At 35.3% G+C, this 25190-nt stretch overlaps 1 protein-coding gene across 4 annotated transcripts in view; it reads left to right on the forward strand.

The window, feature by feature from the left end:
- The first annotated feature begins 280 nt into the window (after positions 1 to 280).
- The window catches only part of LOC130050991 (uncharacterized), a 31178-nt gene continuing 6268 nt past the window's right edge, over positions 281 to 25190 (forward strand). For 2 of the 4 annotated variants that reach the window (XR_008799360.1, XM_056152046.1), the window contains exons 1-8: positions 10209 to 10611; positions 10707 to 10732; positions 12441 to 12727; positions 14435 to 14640; positions 17744 to 18519; positions 18822 to 19415; positions 24123 to 24367; positions 24469 to 24582. Coding sequence is in view for 3 of the 4 variants with exons in the window: in XM_056152046.1 (XP_056008021.1) it covers positions 10566 to 10611; positions 10707 to 10732; positions 12441 to 12727; positions 14435 to 14640; positions 17744 to 18519; positions 18822 to 19415; positions 24123 to 24367; positions 24469 to 24582 (2294 nt within the window). In the remaining variant the exon portion in view is untranslated. Of the gene's footprint in view, positions 402 to 10208; positions 10612 to 10706; positions 10733 to 12440; positions 12728 to 14434; positions 14641 to 17743; positions 18520 to 18821; positions 19416 to 24122; positions 24368 to 24468; positions 24583 to 25190 lie in introns of those variants that run through there. The other 2 variants (XM_056152047.1, XM_056152048.1) reach the window with 2 other exon arrangements.

Consider the following 25190-nt stretch of genomic DNA (forward strand, 5'->3'; position numbering starts at 1 on the left):
GCTGACGCCCCATAAGAACACCGTGGTAACTTTAATTCTCCATTACATTATTGACTGTAACAACATATGATCCCTGCTTTTCTACTATAAAATTACCACCAGGATTTGAAATTGATTCGTTTCCTTGAAGGCATTTATTCTTGTGATTGCTTGAATTCCTTGAAAGCTCAAATTTTCTTTGATTCTAATAACATGGTACATGTGTTAAATATCTGCTATATAAGACTTTATTCGCTATAAACGTGTACGCACTAGTACATATGGCACACACTGTGGTTATAAACGCGTGGGAATCCCCTTCTAGTCTCCCTGTAACAACACTTCCTGGTTGATCGTCTGCTAGCAAGGAAAAAAAAAACATGGAGATAATGTGACAGTCGCAATGGATTGCTTCGATTAAAGTAAGTTGAATAGTTTGTCAGTATTTAGAACTGAGAGAGAGAAAGAGGGAGGGAGAGAGAGAGAGAGAGAGAGAGAGGAGATGGGTAGAGTATACTGTATGAATTTTTATTTTTAAAATGTTAAATTTTTATCTATGAATTTCTGTAGTCACGAACGCCAATTTATAATAAGTATCTGCACTTCCAAGGAAGTGTATTTGTAGTCTGATCGAATAAATCATTGTCATAAATAGTTTAATCACCTGAATGATTATACACGTGCATGAACTGAAGTTTTGAGATGTTTACTTTGCAATAAGATATATTGATCGAGATCTTGTGAGATCAAGTTCATAAATGTCTAGGTTTTTAAAAACGATATTTATTTGATATAGATATCAAATAAATATCGTTTTTAAAAACCTTATTATTCAGGAGCTGTATTAATATATTTCTGGAAGGAAAATGTTCTTTTATTTTAAAAGACAATTCTGTACCTTGTGAAGAGATTGAATCTTGTAAACCAACTTGTACGTGTAGATTGTATAGATGCAGGTATATTGTATACGATGTCTGTCTCTAACGCCATGAAAACAAAACCACACGCGTAGGGTCAGTGGAATCTACATACATGCAATTTCAACACAAGTACTGCATCGTTCCAATATTAAAAATAAGTTTCTGGAACCAGGTCCTAGCTCCGGAGACAATTGTACGTCATTTTTCTCGAGATATTCTTAGGATTCCGCTGAAGCGATGAGTGTGTATTGTGTTTAACGGACACCTACACGACATATATCTGATGTTTTTATACTACAGACAGTAACCTGAATCGATCTGTACGTGTGGATGTAAGGTACAGTGTTTCACTAAAACAGGAATTTGGACATATATACGCGTAACCACAATATTCTAAACAACACAAGGGTCGCCTGCGATGAAATTATGAATCATGGTATTATTAGGTGGCAGGGGACAGTTTCTTTGGTTTTGAAACATGTGGATAGGGGGTATACACCAAAGTCAGATTATGACAGACTAATGAAAAATCATATTTCCCTTTTATGTCAATATTTGTATTTCATATTAGTGTAGTTAATAAATTATGACCCTAAATTACATGTAATCTATAAATACTGGTGCTGGTGCACAAAACATGCTCTGAGCAGGTTCCCCTTTTTTGCTTTGCTTTTCCCTCATTTGGCCTAATCCGCACCACCCCCACACCATCACAGTACCAAACATGTGGATTTAGACACTGTGCACAATCAAGAACCCTATCTGCCCTTCTCAAAAATCTACCTCTCATATGGGGCCATCCACCTTCCCTCACAGCTACAGACCTTTTGCTAGACCCTGCATGTTTTCACCGGAATTTCTTCAGCAACTGACCACGTGTCTTAGTTTCGTATTTGCACCCATCTATATGCTAGGAATCATGGTGACACCTACATGTTGTATATCAACATTTTTACTAAGCACTCAGCTACATTTGACATGCATCCTAAAATTATTGTATACATTTTTTTACATGTAATATCACTTCAAATACAGGGTAATTCCATTTTTTTGAAAAAGTTGACCGGGCCTATAGTGCGAAACTGTCCCCTGCTACCTTAGAACGTTATCATAGTTTTCCATGAGAGATGTACGGACATAGTGACCACAGACAAAGTAGTCCTTATGTGCTGTCATAATTAGTAGAGGACACTTTTTAGATCATGTTAATCTTGGTTCCGTATTTTATCTATAATCTGGGTCACTGAAGTATATTTAAATTCCATGTCACCTGACCTTTATCAGGGTACTGTTTACCTAGAAACCCTGGCCAACTTCTTCGAAACGTGGAACTGAAACCAATTTTGCAAATAAACTTCCTTTAAAATGAAACACAGGAAAATACCTATACTGTGGCTTTCTGTTTTACTTTCACGGTGAATATTTTCTTAAGAATTAGAACATGCACAAATACAGTTATAGGTTTTAAAAGACGCAAGGAATATGTCATGCTGCAGACAGCGTTTGATTCAAACCCAAAACAAAAATTAAATTTCACTAAAATTGAGATGATCGATTTGTCCCCCGTCACCGATATGCGTGCCTCTTCTGCACGAGGAAGTTAAAATGCGTAAGGGCAAAATAAAAAGCAAATAAAAACCACCAAAAAAAAAAAGGAGATTGTGACCCCCTTCGCTGGGCGTCAGGGGAGGAAATCACATCATATTTGGAATGGTTCGTAAAGGTAAATGTCATCCTATCAGTTGCTAAAATTGCAAAGATTTGCTTTTATTCTGATCCTTAAATACATGACAAGCATAGGAGTCTCATGAAAGCATTTCCCCGGTTTTCCATACCCCTCAAAATCAGACCGGTTTAAGTTCCACTTAATAGGCACACACAAAGTCAAGGCGTCGACTCAATAGGTGACAATAGAGAAGGAAGAGAGAAAGGCAAATCAAAATGTTTCCTGTCTGAGTGACCCCTGCGCCGTGGCGTTTGGACGCTTCAGGACCGATCCATGTGTTCATTCTGTAGAATGTAAAACATACTTTTTCTTGATTCAGAATGTGTATTAATTAATTAATTAATACAATGGTTCATATTTTTTAATGACACCCCCCCCCTTCAGAGGAACATTTTTTTTTTAAATTTCCGACCGTCGAAAGGATATTGGAAACATATTTAAAACGCAATTCATGCAGAATCCAGACGTAAAGCGTCGCAGTTCATGCCCTCATGTATGTTCATGTATGTTTCAAAAATGAATATATCATATATATATATATATATACATAATACATTTAATATTTTACCTATACATGTATATATATATATATATATATATTAAAAGAAATAGAATAAACAGTACACAAAGTTAAAAATTTAACGCAAGCGCTTTCATTTTATAATCCTCAGGCGTTACATTTTAAAATAGTTTTTATTTAAAACTATTTTAAAATGTAACGCCTGAGGATTATAAAATGAAAGCGCTTGCGTTAAATTTTTAACTTTGTGTACTGTTTATTCTATTTCTTTTAATATTTTATACCGGACACTGTGATTTTTTTTAAAAACACAATTTGGATATATATATATATATATATATATATATATATATATATTATACCTCAGTATGAGAATTCCATGCAACGCGTAATCTGATTGGTCTTGACGGTCACACGTGCCAGGGATGACAAAACTTCATATCTCCCTGTCAAACATCATATCTCCCTATCATATTTACCCCTTGGGCAGCCTCGTGCAATTTTCATAAATTTAACGTCAAGGTAGACGAAGTGTATTGTGACGTCACAATAAATCATTCTACTTTCATAGTTCGTAAGGCAGAAAATATGCGGGTCTCTGATACACAGTTGAATCGCATGGTTTTAGTTGATACAAAAGCAAGCAAGTAAATTAGCATTTAAGGAGAATGGAAATACAAAAACTGGTTATCATATCACTGTATTTCGTTGTTTGTACCTTCTACCGTAATACATTGACGGTGCGGTGTTACCGTTAGGACGATCTCAGCTACATACAATGTATAGATGAGCGGACTCCAATTTCACATGCACTTTTGTAATCTTTTTTGTTTCGGTATAATAAACAATTTATTGCATGATAATATTATATACACATACATGTATATATATATATAATTTGTGTTTACATAATTTATTAGTTTCACTTCTGTTGAGGAAAAGAATCGTACTACATTTAAGAGGCATACGCACATTGTTTACGTTCATGAGGAAATGGCTAACATTTCAATTTGCAACGATATCGAAACATGTAAAAATATTCCCTTCATCATCCATCTGCTAGAGAAAAATAGTAGTACGCTGATCCATTTTACACCGAGTTTGAGACCGACAGAGAGGTGTGGTGAAAGTGAAAGAGAAAGTAATGCGATTTGATAAAGCCTTGATAATCATTTGATACACGTAAATAAGTATGGTAAAATAAATCATAACTAGGTTGTGTTGATATAATAATGCAAGAAAAAGTGTAAAATATAGAATAATGATAAGTGTATTTGCCAATCAGAGTTTGTCCAAGAGAAAAAAAACCATGTATTCCCCTGATTTTTGAATTCATCATAAGTATTTGCAATGTTGAATTGCAGTATACTTAAGTGTAGTTATTTGTGTTTTAAGGTCAATCAGCAGTTCCTGTGTTGATAGGCTTTGTTGCTGACATCCTTTTTTGTAAATATATGATTTGATAATTAACAGAATGTCTATCTACCAGTCCTTTTCCCTCCCAACTCCTCTTCTCTCTCTCTCTCTCTCTCTCTCTCTCTCATGCATCAGCAAAGGTATGTATGTGTATGCATTTGTTCACTTATTTATACATTTATGTGACATGGATATCGATAAATTTTTGTGAATTCTAAAACAAATTACACAAGAGTTGTAATTCCCACAAACTGGGAAGTAAATTAATGAATAATTATTTCTAAATTACACGAAATGGGGACATTCTCAGCTAAACAATCATTAGGTTATTATATGTGTTTTCAAAAAATAATAAAAACATCTTGTATAATATATATTTAATAGTATTAATGATTCTTAAAACAAAAATGTATTTTATTTATTTTTGACGACGGAGAAAGGTTTAAAACATTATTCCATCCAATCGTGATCAAATATAGTTGTTTCGTTGTTAGTCCGGGATTACATTGTACTTAAGATATTCGACATCATCTAAAACAAGGACAAGTTGGAATAAATTTTTCTATACTTTCTGTATTTAAATTTTCATGAAAGTAAGTATGCATACCCTTTCTTGGGTAGACATTTCACAAAAAAACTTGTGTAATTCAATTTCCTTGCGATACAGTATAGTACAAGTTAGCGCTTTCAGCAAACATGCATTTGCCGTGCTTTACATTACGGCATGGGATATATTAGAAATACTTTTGAAATTTTTACAAGAACAGCAAGATTCTCATTAATTTGCAAGAATTCTCAGATAGTGTACAAATGGTAGCATGCGGGGGGTGGTTGTGGGGGGTGGTTAGGGGTCACAAGGAAAAATCTTATTCTTTAGAGCAACAGTTCAATGATTAGTCAAATAAAATTGAATATGCAAGCGTTCACAAGCAGTACCGATTCAAATTTCTGAAAATCATGGCCCCGAAGTTTAAGATGGGGCTTCAATAGGAGATCAAATTCTATACGGTAATATATCGGGGTAAATAGTCTTCTTAAGAATAATGGGGTCATATATTAATCATATTGATAAGCAAGCACCATCAGGTAGTGCAGATTCAGTTTATTCAAACCATGAAGATGAAGCCGCAATACATGGAGGTGGTCCGATTTTTACATGGCAGTATAGATGTGTCTGGGTAACACAGATGTATCGTTCTTGCTCCTCACCGCTACGACCCAATGTCGATCCCCGTGATCGGCAGTGGTTGTATGTGAGAGGGTATGTTGGCCGCTCGCTCGGAGACGTGGTTTTCATCCGGGGTACTCCTTCCACATAAGGACCCCCTACCGCCAATGTCCTTGTATCAAAGGCTCACACTGAAAATAAGCTTTCGAGCTTTCATGGGTTATCCTTAGTATTTATTTATGTAGATTTGTATGTATGCGTATGGCGATCAAACATTATCTTTTATTTATTTATGCGGAAATTAATCTCCATCATTGATAGTTGTGCTCGTGCATTTAACATCTCGTACGGTCAGTGAAATGCACTTAACAAACGCTATTTGCGACCGTTCTTTGACGCTTGTGTGAATATGTTTCTTGTCTCTACTGAAATGAATACTACAGGGCCATTTAAGATAATGAGGCATTAGAGTCTACATCAAATTAAAACAAATGCTGTAGCTCTCATGAATATCCACAATTACACTGTATACTGAACAGCTAAAACACACGGAATGAATTCAGCTTCTCCATTCTCAACCCACTGTATTTATCATTCTTTATTAGCTGACCCGTTTTATATTCTTACGAGGCAGAATTTGATTTTTAAAAAAAGGTTTCTACATAAGAAGAAAATAAATCTCTTCCCGTGGCCTTCAACTTCGCATTTAGGTATGCCAACGACGTTTTGTCTATCAATAATCTCTATTTTCCTTCATATGTCGCTTCGATATATATCTCACCGCGGGTGTGACCGGTCGACAGGGGATGCCTACTCCTCCTAATTTTTAATTTAAACATATTTTATTGAGAAACTCAATAGGATTGGGCAACAGGCATATCCTACATGTATGTAGGCCCTCTCTCATGACAAATGGGATGACTTCATTTTCTCCATCGTCAATTTCACATATTTATGTAGCAGTACTCCATTGTCACCTGGATATTTTGTTTATGTCTCTCAACTGATTCAATACGCAAGAACATGTTCTGCGTATGATCAATAGTCTCGTTTAAAGTCAGCATTTCGCAAATTCTACAGTCGTTATAACGTTCAAATCTAAATATCAATACAGTCCGTGATTAGTTCAAAGGCTGTTTACCGTGTTTCATACCAACTGTTAGACCGTTCTTGACATACTGATTCTGACGTTTACCTGAGGGCTCACAGCGGATGTGACCGGTCAACAGGTAATGCTTGCTCCTGCTAAGCACCTGATCCCACATCTGGTGTGTACAGGGGTCCGTGTATGCTATACTCTTTTTTAAAAATTATTTATCATGGGATTTGTGATATTGATCCCTTCTCGTTGTCGTCACTTTTCCATCGACCACAACAGATATTTATCCTCAATTTAGGCCGAATAAGCATAAATAGCTTCGTATGCCAAGAACACCTACCTTGAATTCATTATTAAAGGATTATGGATATTGAGAAATACAGTGCACATGCATATACAGATCGGTATCTTTATAGCGAGTACCACAGGGAATTGACACGATTGCTTTACAGTGGGCCACGTGACGGTAGCACTTTATGGGCTTGCCCAGCAGATACAATACACATATCCTGTAAATGGCTCTCCAAGTTTATTTGCTTTTATCGCCAATTACTTCATGACTTTCTTTACTTTTGCAAAATCTACCCGAATAATAAGCAGGTGCTACATGTAAGACAGCTCTATTTGGAAGTCTCATTTCATTGGTTAAAGGGACTGCGCAACACCATCGATATGAAAGGACAACATCTAGCTAGGAATTTCCTTTGAGGAAAATTTAAAGCTATTCACTACCGAGAAGGATTTCATTGTTCGAGGATGAATACTTCTACGTAAAATGTCTTACACATCCTAGACAAGCAAGTTAGTCAAAAAAGCATTAAATAGATACAATGATGCTACCAATCCTGAGCAGCATGCATTACAAATGTGGATTGTCTCCCTTATGACAATTGCATTTACCATGGAAAGAGAATTACTGTCAACTGATACAGTTCGCCATGTTTTAGGATATAAAATCGCGTTTTCCAGCTATGTATATATATATATATATATATATATATATATATATATATATATACTTTGTGTTCCTTTTGAACGCTTTCCCAAGCACACTACGTTTGGGTTGCAATGTCATAGCAGTTAGTTGCATTCTAAACAAAGGTGTTGGGATAATAATTACTTAAGAACTCTCATAGTCGAGGTGAAGAAATCCTTTAATTGGGGGATTAAAAATGGTGAAAATGTTGTTCGGGATAATGATTATAGTATTTACAGGGGCATGAACACGATTTGAACTGAAATTTTAAATTTTATTTTCCTATTTTGAATGTTTACAATGCCTAACTATGGTATTTCTAATAGTCAGCAAAAATTTGAATATGTCAGTTGTTGCGTTACAAATGAGATACAGCACTCACAATTCTTTGTTACAAGTATGTAAACAAGGTTTGTGCCATGCTTTTGTTTACATATAAATTGCTTAATAGAAAATATCATGTTTAAAACAAAATAAGATGTTCCAAACACTAGAAACTGCTTACAAGTAACTGAGACATAAATCTGCTATAAACGAAACTCTTAACAGTATAATCAACCTATGTAAACAAATACATGATACGAGTCTTGTTTACATACATGTACATGTAACAATGTATTGTGAGCGCTGTATATCTCTTGTAACTCGACAACTGACATTTAAATTTTTGTTGACCATTAGAAATATCTTCGTTGAGCATTGTAAACATTGAAAATGGAAAAATAAAGTTTGAAAGTTTCATCTGAAAAAAGTTTTGCATATTCATTAAAGCCCACCTTTACGTTTTCTACGCCCAATCAATATACATGTACTAGCAATTTGTTTGGGGGTGGGTGGGGGTGGGGTGGCAAACGCAGCATTACCGCAGATAGATATCTTCATTCTTACTGCATTTTTTAAAATATTCAGAAGTAACATTTAAAAAGATTGATCACTTTTCGCTATCTTCATTTTTCATTAACATTATATTTTCTTACAAATGAATATCAGTAAATGATTTTTTTTCGGGCATATGACTTATTGGGTTGTTTTTAACGCAAGTTTTAAGAATGAATAAATTTCAGTCAGTCATACGAGTAGAACTCGTGAGCTGGAGTCAATCAAAACTTGATTGATCTATTTGCCAATATGTGATTCTTCTCATGAGTAACAGATGTGGTCCATACTTTCTGAAGCAAAACACGTCTCAAGACCATAAACTAAGAATATTCTTAAATCAAAATTTTTGATTGCTTATATCTTAAGACTTATCTTCCACAGATTTTTGAAGAAATCAAATGTTGGTTTACAAAGCACAAATTAGATGCAAACATATACAGAAATCTTTACTTGTGTATGAAAAATTATTTTAAAAGTTAGTTAGATTCGAAAGTAAGATTTAAGTATATTCTGAGTTGATAGTCTTGAGGCCAGGAAAAATAACGGGTTTTTTTGGTGGTCATTGATTTGTTTCATATATCAAACTTGTCGAGCAACATCTTAATGTTCGGTTTTGTAATAAGGCTACATTTTGTGTTGTAAATCAGACTTTGTGAACCTACTCCTGTCTTGAAATTCTGCTGTAATAGTTAAAGGATACTTTCCATTTAAATAACAAATGTAAACAAACACAACCTGTCAATATAAGCACTGATTGGTTATTTTTCGGGTGTTTTCTTTCGGGAGATGGCGTTTCAGATCGTTTGGTGTCCACGTATAATACTAGTAACTACATGTAATTACAATACAGATTGTAGGGTGGGGCACAAAATGTTTAGGAGGGGGTACATAACCTTTACAAAACCTTGACACGGCCTTTATCTGGCAAAGGATTCAGGCGACGTCAGAGGTTCTTCAGAAATGCTTAATTGTTTGAGGTTGGAGTACATGTACTTTAGAAATTTTTACGTTTACGTAACCAATCTGTTACATGGTGACCCACTTGAGAATTTCAGTTTTGATAAACATGTCGTGGAAGGCACAACCATACACAAATTCACCCACCATTTATACACACAAAAGGACGAGAATTAGAAACCTGTTTCTTAGATCTTTTAGATAACTTAATGCATAACAATGTTCATGCATATGTTGTGACAGAAGCATGCGGTCTTACTGCTCCCGTTCCCGTAAAATAAATTCCATAATGTGAGAATTAAGATAATGCACAAACATACCCATTGAATGACAGGGGTTTTACTAATTACATACATATATTGAATGAGGGTTACTTTTATTAGCCAAGGACTATTCGACTGTTTGAGAAAAATACCATCTAGTTTACTAATCACTGATAACTAGGAGGGGTATAGCGATCACCCCACTCTTCATGCAGACCAGTCTAACGGAACTTTGTCTAACCGGAAATTGACGGACGTAACCGAACAGTACTCCCATTATCCTGGAAATATACTTTGGATAGTTTTCTAGAACGCATTGTGTATGAAACATAAAATATGATGTCATTTGTTTGTAAACTGATGTTCTGTCTCACAGTGAAGGATAGCATTGCTGAAGATCAATTTTCAGCGCATCTCGCGTCATACTGATTGGCGTGATGGCTGCTCTTGTTTATAGTTAATTCACGGAGTTAATTCATGAAGGATCCTGATATGATGTGTGTTTTTATCGCCAAGTACTATTTAGATTAACTGTAAACTGATTACGAATTCGTATCTTGTGCATACACAAAGAGGTGACTCGAAATAGCAATAATGAGAAACAGGAAGAACAAATTCAAACCACAATCACCCTTTAAAGAAAAAGAAAACACTCTAAAGTTATGCGTCCGCTAGAAGGCGTTCCTCGAGACACTTCGGTAAGAAGAGGTATATTAGTATGAACCCCTACAATATCTGAAGTGCTTATTCATTATAAATTTTTGATCAGGAACATGAATTCATTCATATTATTTTTGCTTCAGGTAGCTGGCCGTTGATCTGGGAACATGTAAGTATTTTTGATCTTGAGAGAATCCATTTCGTCAGATTGTAGATAGGATGTCCATATTTGCACATGTACTCAGCACGTCTCGGTATTAGTTTAAAGAAGCCTTCTCAATATCTGAATAAAACAGTCTTGTAGATCAGATTTCTATTGTATGTGATAAAGAAATCCTTGGTATTTCGTTTAAATAAATTCCCATATATAGTACGGCATACGTAAAATTGTAGCTAAAGGTATTTGTGAACAATAAAGACATTTTGAAACTCAGGTGTCCGGATTTAAAGTCTTAATGCTTTTAAATGTTTTGTAATCAAAGCAATCGCTGAATATTTAACATTATTTTTAGAACAACTGCTTTTTTTAGCGATGACTAATTTTATTTGGAAAACTGCATATTGCCGTATAAAACAGATCATTAATTTATATTCTTATTATTTAATATCAAACAAGTAATTGACTATTATCTAAATATCATACATGTATGAACCCAAAGTATTACTGCTTCCATTCACATCTATATAAATGATGCATGCATGGGAAGCATATGATTTCAATTACTTTCTGATCAATGAAATCCCTCTTGACACTGTTTCCTGTTAAAAATAAATACATTCCATTTGCTAACAGGACGACCAATGGGGCGATACTTCCCCAATTAGGTTTATTCCGCATAATCAGGACTTCCTGAGTCTTGTGATTGCTCTACCATCATAATCATATATATATATATATAGAGAGAGAGAGAGAGAGAGAGAGAGAAAGAGAGAGAGAGAGAGAGATGATTATACATACATACATATGTATGTATGTAACATACACATCTATAATATATATATATATATATATATATATATATATATATATATATATATATATATATACATCGTTCAATCGTTTCACTCTGTCTTGATACATGCACTTCAATCGGAAAATACCAATCTATCAATGCACAGGATGTAACTGTCATTCGCTAAACAGAAAGACGACTGAACGGTTGCTGAAAGGTGATTGCATGGTAGAGCTCTTCAACTTCAACAACTTTCCAGACCGTTTAGTGAACTTTTAGTTAGTTGATTGAATGTCAATTTCATCCCGTGAATAGTTATATCTTCTTGTGGAGTACTTATAATGAATTTTTACTTTGATAGTTTTACAATATCAAGGTGTTTTCATATATCACAGGATGACCACGGTTACTTGATATCCATTACGTCACCACGTGTTATTGGAACAGGCTACTTCCGCTGCTGTTACTGTCTAAAGTTTCAAAAGGTCACCTGCGTTAAGATCAATATCACGAATCACGTGGTTAATTCGATATAACCATGTTTGCAATAAAACTGTAAAATTTATTTTTAGCAAAACGTGATAGTTTCAACCTTGTCTTTCTGTCGGACTGTTTTGCAATCGCAATACAGTGGCGGACCCAAGTTTGTATCTTTTCCACCAAAGAAAGGGTGTAGATGGGTGGGGTTAAATATCTAAAAAAAAAAAAAAAAACCGAGCGTTTTTGAAAAAATTAAATTTAATCAAAAGGGGACTGCACCCTCGACACCCCTCTTTACATCCACCACTGCAATATACATACTGTACGATATTTTTAGTAATTTATTGCGAAATACAACTCAGACGATTACAATAGAAAATGTGATGTACATGTATGTTATGTTCTTAAACAATCTTAAGCTAAGTGCCTCATTATGTTTTGTAGGAAGGAAAATGTGACAAAATGAGTAATTCCGATATAATAACCGCTGCGAAAAATGGAGACATCCAGACTGTGATTAACTGCATCAACTATGGTGTATCGGTGGACACGAGAGATCAGGACAATGCCACACCGCTGTACTGGGGCTGTTGCCGTGGACATGCGAAGCTAAGTGCCGAGTTGATAAAACTTAACCCTGACGTCAATGCCAAGGTCACGTGGGGCTCTACTGCGTTACATGCGTCATGTGATCGAGGCCATATTGCTTGTGTCACATTGCTAATTCAAAGGTATGGCCTTTAATGGAAGTTATTCTGTTATAGCGATGGCTTTTCAAGAGGCTCATTAAAAAAGTTTATTGATTTGTTTACAGATAGGAAGGAAATAATGTTTCTAACTTATGTAACAAGTCATAGAAAAGCCCACGTGTTTGTTTCTGATCAAAGTTTTCTATGTGAACATATTTTTGACTTTTCACGAATAACAGATTTCAACCATTTTTTAATCACATAATCCATATGTAATAAATGAATGTTCAAATAACGGGTTATTTATACCTTTGATTGGGAGAAGCGTGTAATGTTTACAATTAATAAAAGGTAAAAACAAAAAAAAAACAAAAAACAAAAACAACAACAACAAAAAAACAACAAAAAACAAAAAACAAAAAAACAAAACAAAAAACACGACTGAATCAGGAAAAACCAAAATGCATAATTATGAAAGCTTGCATCTATATATATTCATTGCTGATTTAAATTAGGCCCTATAATCTCAGTGAAAGTACCATCGTTATTACACATGTGTACCGTCATACCGCACTAAAATGGGTCTAGTAGTCGGTAGAGGAGTGTCACCGAATTTTTACATTTTTGATGATTTATAATTTACAATTACGCTGTAAAATGGTTGTTTTATGAAGTGGTATCTTTATACCATGAGTATTAAAAGCAACTAGGCCTAAGTGCAAATGACACCATGACAATTACTTTCTCAAAGCAGGAACGTTCCGAAAGAAAGTCTGCTAAAATAAACGGTTGATCCTATGCCTATGACGTAAACAAACTGTGTCAAAATATAAGAAAAAATCACAAAAAGTCTGAAAATAAAAACATATACCGTATGCTAGTATATGTCAAAGTGTGGCGTCCATGATTATACATCACTTTCCCCTATGACCCTTGACACACATATATCATTAGGTAATTCCATATGGCGACGATGTGTGTACAAAAGCATCTATTGATACGAAACATATCAGACAGATTGGTAAATTAAATCGCTATAACGACCATATGATTTTTCGAAATGATAATATTGATAACAGGAATGTTCCCAGGGTGAGTAAGGCCAGGATTGGGATTTGCTATTTTACATTGAAGTATATGAGAAAATCTTTAAACCTCCTCTTTTGAACCACAATAGTTCCGTTTGTTAATGGCAAATGTTGGGAAAAACCAGTTACGATACAAGTACCCTCACGTCTATTGTATAGATTTAAATCTACTCAAACTATGGCCCTAAAGACATGAACAGGGGTAGAATTTTGCATTTACGTTCTATACAGGATTATGGGAAATAGTTGTTAAACAAATCTTAGAAGGGGGGGGGGGGCAGTTTATCAATTAGTAAGCAAGCATCTCTAGTGCTCGAGGACTTCGAATAAACCAAAGGAGTTATTGGTCCATGGGCCTTTTCTTTTCTAAGATTATCGTCATTAGTTTAGGATTTCATATACGTATTTACTCGCCATAAAATAGTGTACTGATACCGCCCACTTTATCAGGCAATCGTGTTTCGATACATTTAGTAAAGATGATCTGAAATAAGCAAATGTTTCACTTACGCACTCAAACGACAGAAATAGTAATATCCCCCCCCCCCCCCCCCCCCCCCGATTCAGGAAGGCGTAAGTAATTTTCGGCACGATTGTATCTCCAATGTTCAAATTTCTTACAAATGTTGTAGTAATTTTTTATCATCAATTTCTTTTACAGTGGTACTGATTTAGATATTCAAAATAAGAGTGGCAATACTGCTCTACATTTGTCGGCGTACCGGGGCAATACTGAGATAGTGAAACTGTTGGTACAACACGGTGCAAATGTATTCCTCCGCAACGTAAAAGGGAGAAGTGCCGCGGAAGAAGCCGAAGTGGGGTCGCACAGAATCACAGCACAATTCCTTCACAGAAAAATGCAAGGTACATGCAGTACAAATGGCATGAATTTATACAGCACATAAAATTCAATTTCTATGGATTCTTGAATGAAACGATTATACATTGATTTGTGCTAAATCAGTTAGAAGTTATTGAATATGTTATTAAAATATTTTTAACCCAGAAAGATACACAGCGATATGTGATTATACTTTATTTCTTCTCGAATATCCAGCGGTTATTTCATGAATATGCTTATTATCTGTAAGTAAACTCGCTGCGAAATCGTCGATAAATAAGCAGGTGTGTAGGTATGAATAAACGAATAAAAATGACTGAAAACTTTTTTTAAAATTTAAATTCATTCGAAACGTTTCTCAGTTTATCGAACTTGCACGAGATATTTTCCAAGTGCAGGTTTGTGAAAATTTAATTATATAGCAAACAAATTTAGAGGTCATCGAGGTCAAGAGAAACTCAAACTTACTGTACATATATATCACTTTTATTTCCCGACACAATATTTTCGCGAGGATACAATAATTTATTTATTCACAAAAATTATCTTTCAAATCACTATTTATTGCTTATGTTTTATGCAATTAAGATTTTATTTGCAAGAACTAAGTTTTCGCGAATAATTAGTCTCGTGAAATTACGAATAAATAAAGTTCTCACGAATAAAATGCTATTTACAATAACCAGAGAGCCGTTAGTAATATTTATGTATCGATACCTTGAAAACCAGATATCATCATATACGTGTACATAAAACGAACTTTAATTAGTTAAAATCCAATTACCATTTTAAATTGTACCATTCAAAACGCAATTGCACAAAGGTTAGTTAACTTCAACAGACAGTTAAATTGCCAGTAACAATTAAAATTATGTAAGCAAGTGAAGATAACGAACAGTGATCAATCTGAAAAATCCTATAAAGATACAAAATTAGGTGAAGGGCAAACATGGAACCCCGTACATTCCAGAGGTGGGATCAGGTGCCTTGGAGGAGTAAGCATTCCCTGTAATATTCACCGTGAGCTCTCTAACCTAATTAGGTAAACGAAGTAAACTGTTGTCAAACTCAGATATAAAAAAGAGAATAACAATTGATAGGAAACATGTCAAACAGCATTCAACCCAGTAATAGCTTGTATTTGCAAATTTGATCATTATAACGACCCTAGAATTTGCGAAATGCTGACTTTAAACGAGACTGTTGAAACACCTGTAACTTCATCTTATTTGTCAGGAGCCTGTCTCGATTTAAAAATTGATCATAGTTTACACAGAACATTCTCTTGCATATTGAATATACAGCATTTACTAGACATATACTGTCGTTTAAGTTAAGTAACCTTTGTGTAATTGAGCTCAGATGTTCATCGTTTTTAGTCCGTCCGATTTTCCATGGTGGAAATCCTTGCAAACTTTAAACTATACTAACCTCTTCAGTAAAATCCCTGATTTGTTATAGTAAAAATTCTATTGAACTTTAGTAAAAGTTTTGATACTTAGACATGCTTGAGTAAACAAAACTTGATATTTTGAATATTTTTTTCATACTTTGATTGTATATTTTAGTAGAGTAAATATTTCAATCTAAATCATAATAATGATAATAAACTAGACACGATCTCATTGCGAAGAACGAGTGGGCTTTCAGTTGATTATGTACTAACGTTATGCACTATAAAGAACAATTTGAATGGTATGTGATCATCCAATTATCTACTTTTCTCAATTTACAAACTGCACACACACCAATTTGCTCTTTATATTTTTAGAAAAATATTTTCCGTTTAAGAGCAAAGTAGAAAGAGTTTTTGTAAGAGGTAGAAATACCAAACTTTCGAGCAATATGCCCTTAACATATCTTATTACGTTAACATATCGTCATTCTTATGACATTGGTAGTTGGAGAACGTGAAAACATTTTTGCTTGGCTTACAAGTAGTTTATAGATTTTGAAATATTTATAGTGGGGCTCACGGCGGGTGTGGCCGGTCGACAGGGGGTGATTACTCTTCCTAGGCACCTGATCCCACCTCTGGTGTGTCCAGGGGTCCGTGTTTGCCCAACTATCTATTTTGTATTGCTGATAGGAGTTATGAGATTGATCACTGTTTGTTATCTTTCATAGAATACTCCTGGACCCTTATTTTTGGGAGCTGGCTCCTCTAACTTAATGTTGCCAGATAAGGCTTAGCATTATCTACAACTATTGGTTTACAGCCATAACAGATTTATTTGAGACACATGCAATTAGGATATTCAATGTTAAGGACCGATCCCGTAATTCTCCCGAAGGGTTTGCAAGAAAAAGTTTGAATATTGCGTATCTTTCAGAATAACGTTTTAAGAAATTGTTGTTTTCACCGCTTCACTTAAAGTTTTCGTTCAAAAGATTGAAAACATATTTTTTTCGTAAATTATTCCCATATACATGTAAAATCACTTCTCACTCGTAACAAGAGAATTAACCTATAATTGTTGTCGATAGCAATATTTTGAGATTGTGCAAACATAATTGCTTAAATAGCACTTTAGAAATTCTTTATAAGTTTTGAGATCTTTCGTAAATACTTTTGACTTGACACTTTCTGGCCCTTTACTTAAAGTACTGGTCCTTAAAACTTGAAATAGCCCCCCTTGACATTATCTACAACTTTTCTTCTATGTCTTAAGAAATTATTTTTGTATAAAAAGATATTAACGATGCCTTCTTAAAATTGCACGAAATATTTGTGGCAAATATTCGAGCCCTACCGCACCCGGCGCATTTTGCAGTTATAATTTAGAGAAATCGCGATACCTCTCAAGTCATATCTACCAAGACAGGTCTTCTCCTCAATCGCTGAACATTTGAAGTTGATATATTAAATATTAAATAGTTTTTCAGAACGGACCCTCTGAACAATTATTCGAAAAAAAGATAAAGAAACAAGTTATAATTTCAAAACTTTGAATCTCTATGGTAAAAACGTCGGAATTGTTAATAACTATATTTTGTTAGAGAGAAACTAAGGTAAAACATGGATACCCTACTTTGATGATTTCTTTACAAGGAATATTCGAAAGACCATAATGTAGAGATGTCTTGTGGATTGGGAGTCATAGTATTAATTGTTCTAATTAACAGATTATGAAGTCAAATGGAGAGAAAGTGAAAGCAGAGTCCACAGCTGCCCAGAAATTTTAAGACAGAAAATGGACCAATCTGGTACAGAATCAGCAGTGATAATGGAAGATACTGAAAAGGAGAGGTGTCAGTCAGTTAAATCAGAGTGTTTCTCTTACAAAAGTCAGACCGATTGCGATAAAACGTGTTCTTGTGGGGAAAGAAGCGTTAAAAGCAACAGTAACAATTTTAAAGATAATGATATTCTGAGAGGAAGTAATGCACCAACCAGTGGAAATGATCGAGAAACCCTTGTTGCATTGGTAGAAAACCTGCAGTTTCAAATAGTTAAAGTCAACGAGGAAATTGTTCAGAAGGATAGAAAAATTAAAGAGCTGATTGCAGCTAATGAAGATAGGAGCACAGAGATCGGGAAATACAAAACTGTGTGCAAGAGACTGAGTGAGCAGAAAACGACATTAGAGGAGAAAATGAACATGTACACCTCTATTGCAGACTCAAATGATCACATGCATAGTTTCCTTCAAGAGGTCACACAAAACAATCCCAGTTGTTTCTTCAAGGATAGTTATTTTCCGATCTTAAAACAGAAAGTCAAACAAAAGTGGTCTGAGCTGTCTACAAAAACACCAATAGACACTCCCATGAAGGAGTGGTTTCCAGGAACCGATTATGTGGTTAATGGAGATCGACCAATCAAATCAGAGAAAAATGGTGTTAAATCCTTGACTTTTCTCATCAAGCATTTAAAATCTGGAAAGTTTTGTGATCTAAAGGTTTGTATAATTGATATTGCTATATATAAATTAAGAAAATCTCAGAGAGACAGCCTGTAGACGGTCAGTGTTTGTCTACGGTATAGAATTCTAGATCTCTACCCTTTTGGCGAAACGATAACGTCTTAGTTCCATACACAATCGTACTCTCAGAATGATGTCGCAGTACCTTTGTGTCATTTAAAGATTTTCAGGATTGTGTAGCATTGCCCATGCTTTTGAATTTTATACATTGGCGAAGGTAAACAAGGTAAATGGAATATATTCTTGTACAAAACTTCTACTAACACATCTTCTTGCAGATGACGTTGCTTAATGACAATCCAAATGCCTCAGCCTACAGATGTTACCCCGTAAACCAAAGTCCTTCAAAAGTCCCAGAACTCGGCATACTTTCTGACATACAGCATCCAAACATCATGGATTCAGTACATATCTATCACGGTACAACGGACAGATTTCGCAAATTTTTATCCGTGCTTGTCCCACAACCCTCAGGGGTACCAATTCCTAGGCAGGCTTTCTTTCTTGTGACGGAGCACTATCCTCATACCCTTCAGTCTTTCATTACAGCACAGCGGGGTGTTGCTCCCCTTCCTCCATACGGGTTAACAGAAGTGTTTCTATGTTCTATGATATACCAGATGATTTCTGGAATTTGTTATCTGCGAAGATTTGGAATTGTTCATAGAGATCTACATCCAGGTAATGTATACATGACCGAACGATTTTGTCCGGTTCTGGGGAATTTTGAAATGGCCACGTGTGTTCTTGACGATGATAATAAATATTTGGAGCTTCACAACACAAGCCAAATTACGACAGGAAATCCAAATGCTTGGGCACCTGAACTTTTACAATACAAGGCAAATTCACAGCAGTTGATATCGAATAAGGTACTGATATACATAATGAAACATTAAGAAATATGTAAATGGATAAATAACTAATATTATTTTTATGTATTGTAATGCACTTCACCATTGGTTCGTTCGATATCATGTGGCAGAGTATAGAAATGCGGATTGCCTGGGTCTTTCTAATTATATACATAAAAGACTCGGATTGACCTGTACTTGCTAATGATAGATTAGGGAAATTTTGCTACGTGCAACAATGAATGTGATTCGCTGACGTATGTCATTCCAACCGATCAAATTCTCTTTCCGGTTCACGTCATTTCCTACTTCTAAACAATATGGTTTCCCTAATTTTGTCAAGCATTCTTTGAAAAATAATATTACAAATGTAGCCCTTTCAATTGGTGGATCAATAGATATATCGACTTCGCAAATTCTATGGTCGTTATAATGATCCAGTTTGCCAGTACAACCTATCATTGGGTCAAATGCAATCTGACGTGTTTCATATCGATTTGCCGTACTTGACACACTGATTTTGACTACGGATAACTCCGTTTACCTGATCAAGATATAGGCTCACGGCGGGTGTGACCGGTCGACTGAGAATGATTACTCCTTATCTCACCTGATCCCACCTCTGGTATATCCAGGGGTCCGTGTTTGCCCAACTCTCTAATTTGTATTGCTTATAGAAGTTATGAGATAGATCACTGTTCGTTATCACACTTTATATAATAATTACAGCCTGCCCATAGTAGCCCAGTGAAAAGGGCACCCACTTCGTAACCAGGGGATACAGGGTTTGATTGTCGATCCCGACGTCACGTCAAACTTAATAGGATTTTAAATGATGTAGTGGTTATGCCCTCACCAAGCGCAAGTCACGTGTCGTCCGGGCATGAACTTTAAAATAAATAGCTCTCACTGGACATTGACTGTCATGCGTAGGCCATTGTTTATGGGACTTCACCTCTTGACGTCTCTGCATGAGTGAAAAATCCTGGAATGAGGCATATAACAACAGGCAAACAATCGGTACATAAGTGTCTGTCCTAATTTCATTTACATGTAGACATGGAATTAAAGAAATATGATTTTGAAATTAGGTATGATTGTAAAGTGCTGTACAAACTTTTAAATACCACAACCAAATTAATTTAACACAATACATGAACTTGTATTGAATTACAGTCATTTCATCTTCGCTAGCGAAGGGTTTACGACCTACTCCGCTTCTCTGAAACCCTTGGCTGTGTTAGCACGATTTTCGTAGTTGTGAGTGGCGTCTTCTAGCGGATGGAGAAAACAAACTACTGGATTACATCATGTCCAATGAAAATGCGTTTTTCAACTACACTTTGTGAGCTACACGATGTTATATGCAAAGGCTTATGGCACAGTCTACACACCGTCGTGTTATATGAAGACTATGCAAATCTTATTAAATGGAAGTGCTTTCAAGACAATGAGTACTTAATTGTTTACACATTCCATCCTCTTGCACGTGATGTAACGTAACACGCTATCTGACTATTTGCAGGGGACTTAGCCTGCATCCAATCATATGCAGGAAATTGTTCACATGAAAATCATGTTAATCCAGCCAAGGGTTGTAGAGAAGCGGAACGGATCGTAATCCCCTGGCTAGGGAAGATGTAGTAATGTAAAACTTATACGGTACCAATTTTGATGCACCAGATGCGCATTTCGACAAATAATGTCTCTTCAGTGATGCTCAACCGAAATGTTTGAAATCCGAAATAACTATGAAGTTTTAGAGCTAAATATAGCCAAAAACAGCGTACCAAAAAAAGTGGAGCCAAATTCGTCCAAGGATAAGAGCTATGCATGAGGGAGATAATCTAAGTATTTGGGATTTTGAGGGATATATTAAGGAGGGTTATTTGTAATTCAATTCAGTGCATCTGTTAGATTTGAGCTACAAATGGCACATTATTAAATTCTTCAGGAGTTAGTTACATGTCACTATATAACAATTTATAACGTATCTTGATCACATGCACTTGAATGTATTATGTTGACATATCGAGTGATAATGGGTTTGTCATTATCTCTGTTGTCATCCAGTTTGATAAAGGGATTTGTTTTGCTCATAGATTGAAGATTAAGTTGAAAGACTTCCTGATATAGGAATAAGAGTATAAGAAGTTATTACACACAACACCGGTCATAATGAATGGAAGGCATGGAAGAAGTAAAGTGCACATAGCATAATTACTTGGTACAACAAAACATGAAATAGATAAAGAGTGGGATTAGCAGTTGCAAGGAAGATAGCTCCTCAGCTTTTGAGCACAACCTAGCAAGTGCTATACCTAAGTACATACAATGTAGTGGGTTCTAATTCAATACTCACCTGATCAAGATATATGAATCACGGCGGGTTTGGTTGGGCGACAGGGGATGCTTACTCCTAGGCACATGATTCCACCTCTGGTATGTTTAATGGCCCGTGTTTGTCCTATTCTTAATTTTGCATTCTTTATAGGTTGATGATTGCTGGTTATCTTTACCTTTTCATTGTATTGGTCCAACTATATTTATCTAATTCTATCCAGTTGATTTTGTTTATTCCTTTCAAATTTAGAAAGGTTTAGGAAGGATTACATTTGGTGGGAAAGGGTTTTTTAAAACGAGAAATATGCATAATTTTACCATTTGTATTTCATCTATAATGTTAACAAAGTCTATATCCTTAGATGTGCATTTCGGTTTTATGATTTGTAATACAGGTAGTTAAGACTTGGAATGAGTTCAAAGGATGTGAATTCATGAATTTTGTTATTTTGTTTTCCCGAACAGAACACCGATTCTTTAATTCAAACGTCTATATCGATTTTTTTGGCCAATAATTGAAAGTGAAACTATGAAACGTAAATATAACGAACAGTGATCAATATCATAAAGTCTGTAAAGAATACAAAATTAAGAGTAGGGCAAGGATAGACCACTGGACACACTAGAGGTGGGATTAGGTGCATAGGAGGTGTAAGTATCCCCTGTTGACCGGTCACACCCGCCGTGAACCTTATCTCTTTATCAGTTGACTGACTAATCCGTAATCACAATCATTGTGTGAAGAACGGTCTAACAATTGGTATGAAATATATCGGACATCAATGACAGGTTGTATTTTTGAATAATAGAATTTGCGAAATATTGACTTTTGACTGTCGAAATCCCTGTAACATCATCCGTGGCCGAGTGGTTAGAGCATCGCGCTCAAAATCACACGGTCTCTCACCTCTGCTTGGCGAGGATTGAATCCCGCTCGCGCCAGTAAGTGAGAAAGTTTCCCAGTTTACTTTGAGAAGGTCGGTGGTCTCTTACCAGGTACATTGTATCTGAGTTCTCTCTTCCACCAATAAAAACTGGGCGCCACCAGATAACTGAAAAATTGTTGAGTGTAGCGGAAAACAGCAAAACAAACAAAACTATCAAACTCAAACCAAAACCTTTTAAAGTTTGAAGAAAATCATAATCCACAAATTGATACATGTGAATTTACCTGTGTATCGTGTACAGATGCGTAAAACTGATAACCACTTCCGTGTGTTGTATGCCTGCATGATGGTCATTTCTGTGTGTTATAGATCTATATGATATGACTATCATACTGTGCATCGTATATTTTTCTGTGTATTGTTTATCTTTTTAAACCTCCAGTATTTATCTGGTGGACGTAAATATCACTTGCCAATTGTGCCCCATCTCTACAATATAGTCAAATTTCAAATGGGACGTCAAAAACCAGCTTGAGCATGGTGATCTTTCATGAGTATATTTGATAAAAGAGATAAATAATTCCCACAGTACATATCTAGAATCTTACACAATCACACAACATGAAGAAAATGGGATATTGCCTTGGAGTGTGTGACAAAAATGAATTTCGAAACTTGATTGATTGATTGTATTGTAAAACTTATACGGTACCAATTTTGATGCACCAGATGCACATTTCGACAAATAATGTCTCTTCAGTGATGCTCAACCGAAATGTTTGAAATCCGAAATAACTGAAGTTTTAGAGCTAAATATAGCCAAAAACAGCGTGTATATGGTTTAACGCCCCTTTCGAGAATTTTCCACTCATATAAAGACGTCACCATTGCCGGTGAAGGACGGCAAAATTAAGCCTATATCGGCGCTTATATGACCTTTGAGCAGGGAGGGATCATCACGTCACACCTGCTGTAACACGTGACCTCCCGGAATGGTTTGATATCTATCTATCTATGACTATCAACAGAGAATTATATCATGTGTATTTGAAAACGTACGTGAATATGTAAGGTAAAGATAACGAACAGTGATCGATCTCGTAACTCCTATAAGCAATACAAAATAGATTGTTGGGCAAACACGGAACCCTGGACACACCAGAGGTGAGATGAGGTGCCTAGGAGGAGTAAGCATTCCCTGTCGATTTATAAAAAGTTTGAATGAAACAGCAGAGTAAATATGACCCTTGACGGTTCTCTCGGGCATGATGTTGGACGGAGCTTTCGTGTCACTGTAGGCTTCTCAACATGAATGAACAAACTTCAAATGGGACGTCAAACATCTTGATAATGGAATAACAAACGTAATTATTGTTCTTCTTTGTTCCCAAAACGGTGAAACAAACATGTTACAAGAATGAACTAAGCTTATTAGGAACCTATTCGAATTGTTCATTTGGTTGTTTACCAATATCCACTACCATTTCCATTTTAGGTAACACTGCGGATTATATATGACAAATCAGATCTTTACGCTATCGGAAGAATGCTACACACAGTTCTTCTTTTACCGGAAGCTGACAAGGAGTTCAACGAGTTAAAAGAAAGGAATCAATTTTACAAATCACAAGAAATCCCGGAACTTCCGCTCACATTATCACGTGGGCTGAAGACCTTGCTGAAAAATATCGTTTGCAGTATTCCCTCGAATAGGTTGAGCGACCAGGAAGCCAAGCTCTTGTACGTGATACTCATAAAACAATGCCTAATGTAGAGTTTAGATTTACCTTTTGTTTACTTATAAGAAGGATTAGGTTAAAATATTTTTCTCTGGGTTACAGTATTGGAATTCTCCTATTTGCTCCAAAGACCAAACAGCTCTCAAGTATTGAGGAAGTTCAGACATATTTTCATTCACGCATGCTCAGTTTGTTGGCGAAAGACCGAAGAATATTGTAAGTAGTACTGGCGTTTGCTTTTACGTTGAGCTATTAATTTTAACTAAACGTTTATCTTATGTGATTTCGCAAAGAAAATATATCATTGCTTTTAAAGAGGCCTTAGCTACCAAAGTCATTACTAAAACAGTTTAACATTACAAGTAACCATAGACATTAAACTGTTTAGATCCTGCAACATTTCGTTGTTTTTTGACATGAAATATCAAACAATGACCAAAACATTATTACATGGAAATTGGGTATTAGTCATTGCGAAGAAATTTGATATTTTCACAAAATTCTATCAAATGCCCCACCACTTGCAACTTTGAAATTTATTTCCCATTATTTTAAAGATATTCCAGTTTTTTAAAGATGGATGAGAATTTTAAAATTTTCCCTCGCTAGTTCACAGCTAATGCCTCTTTAATAACATAGGATACCCCGAAATTAGAGAATTTTAAAAAACTGTTTGTAAATATTTCTAAAAAAAAACATATTCACCATAAAATTTCTTATGAAACCACTTCTATTTTTGCATTATTCACAAGGTTTTTGGTAATTCTGATAATTCAAGAGAAAAACATTACATAAAATTGAAAACCTTTAAAAACGCCCTGTTA

The sequence above is a fragment of the Ostrea edulis genome, chromosome 10 (genome assembly GCF_947568905.1).
Source record: "Ostrea edulis chromosome 10, xbOstEdul1.1, whole genome shotgun sequence".
Classification (NCBI taxonomy): Eukaryota; Metazoa; Mollusca; class Bivalvia; order Ostreida; family Ostreidae; genus Ostrea; species Ostrea edulis.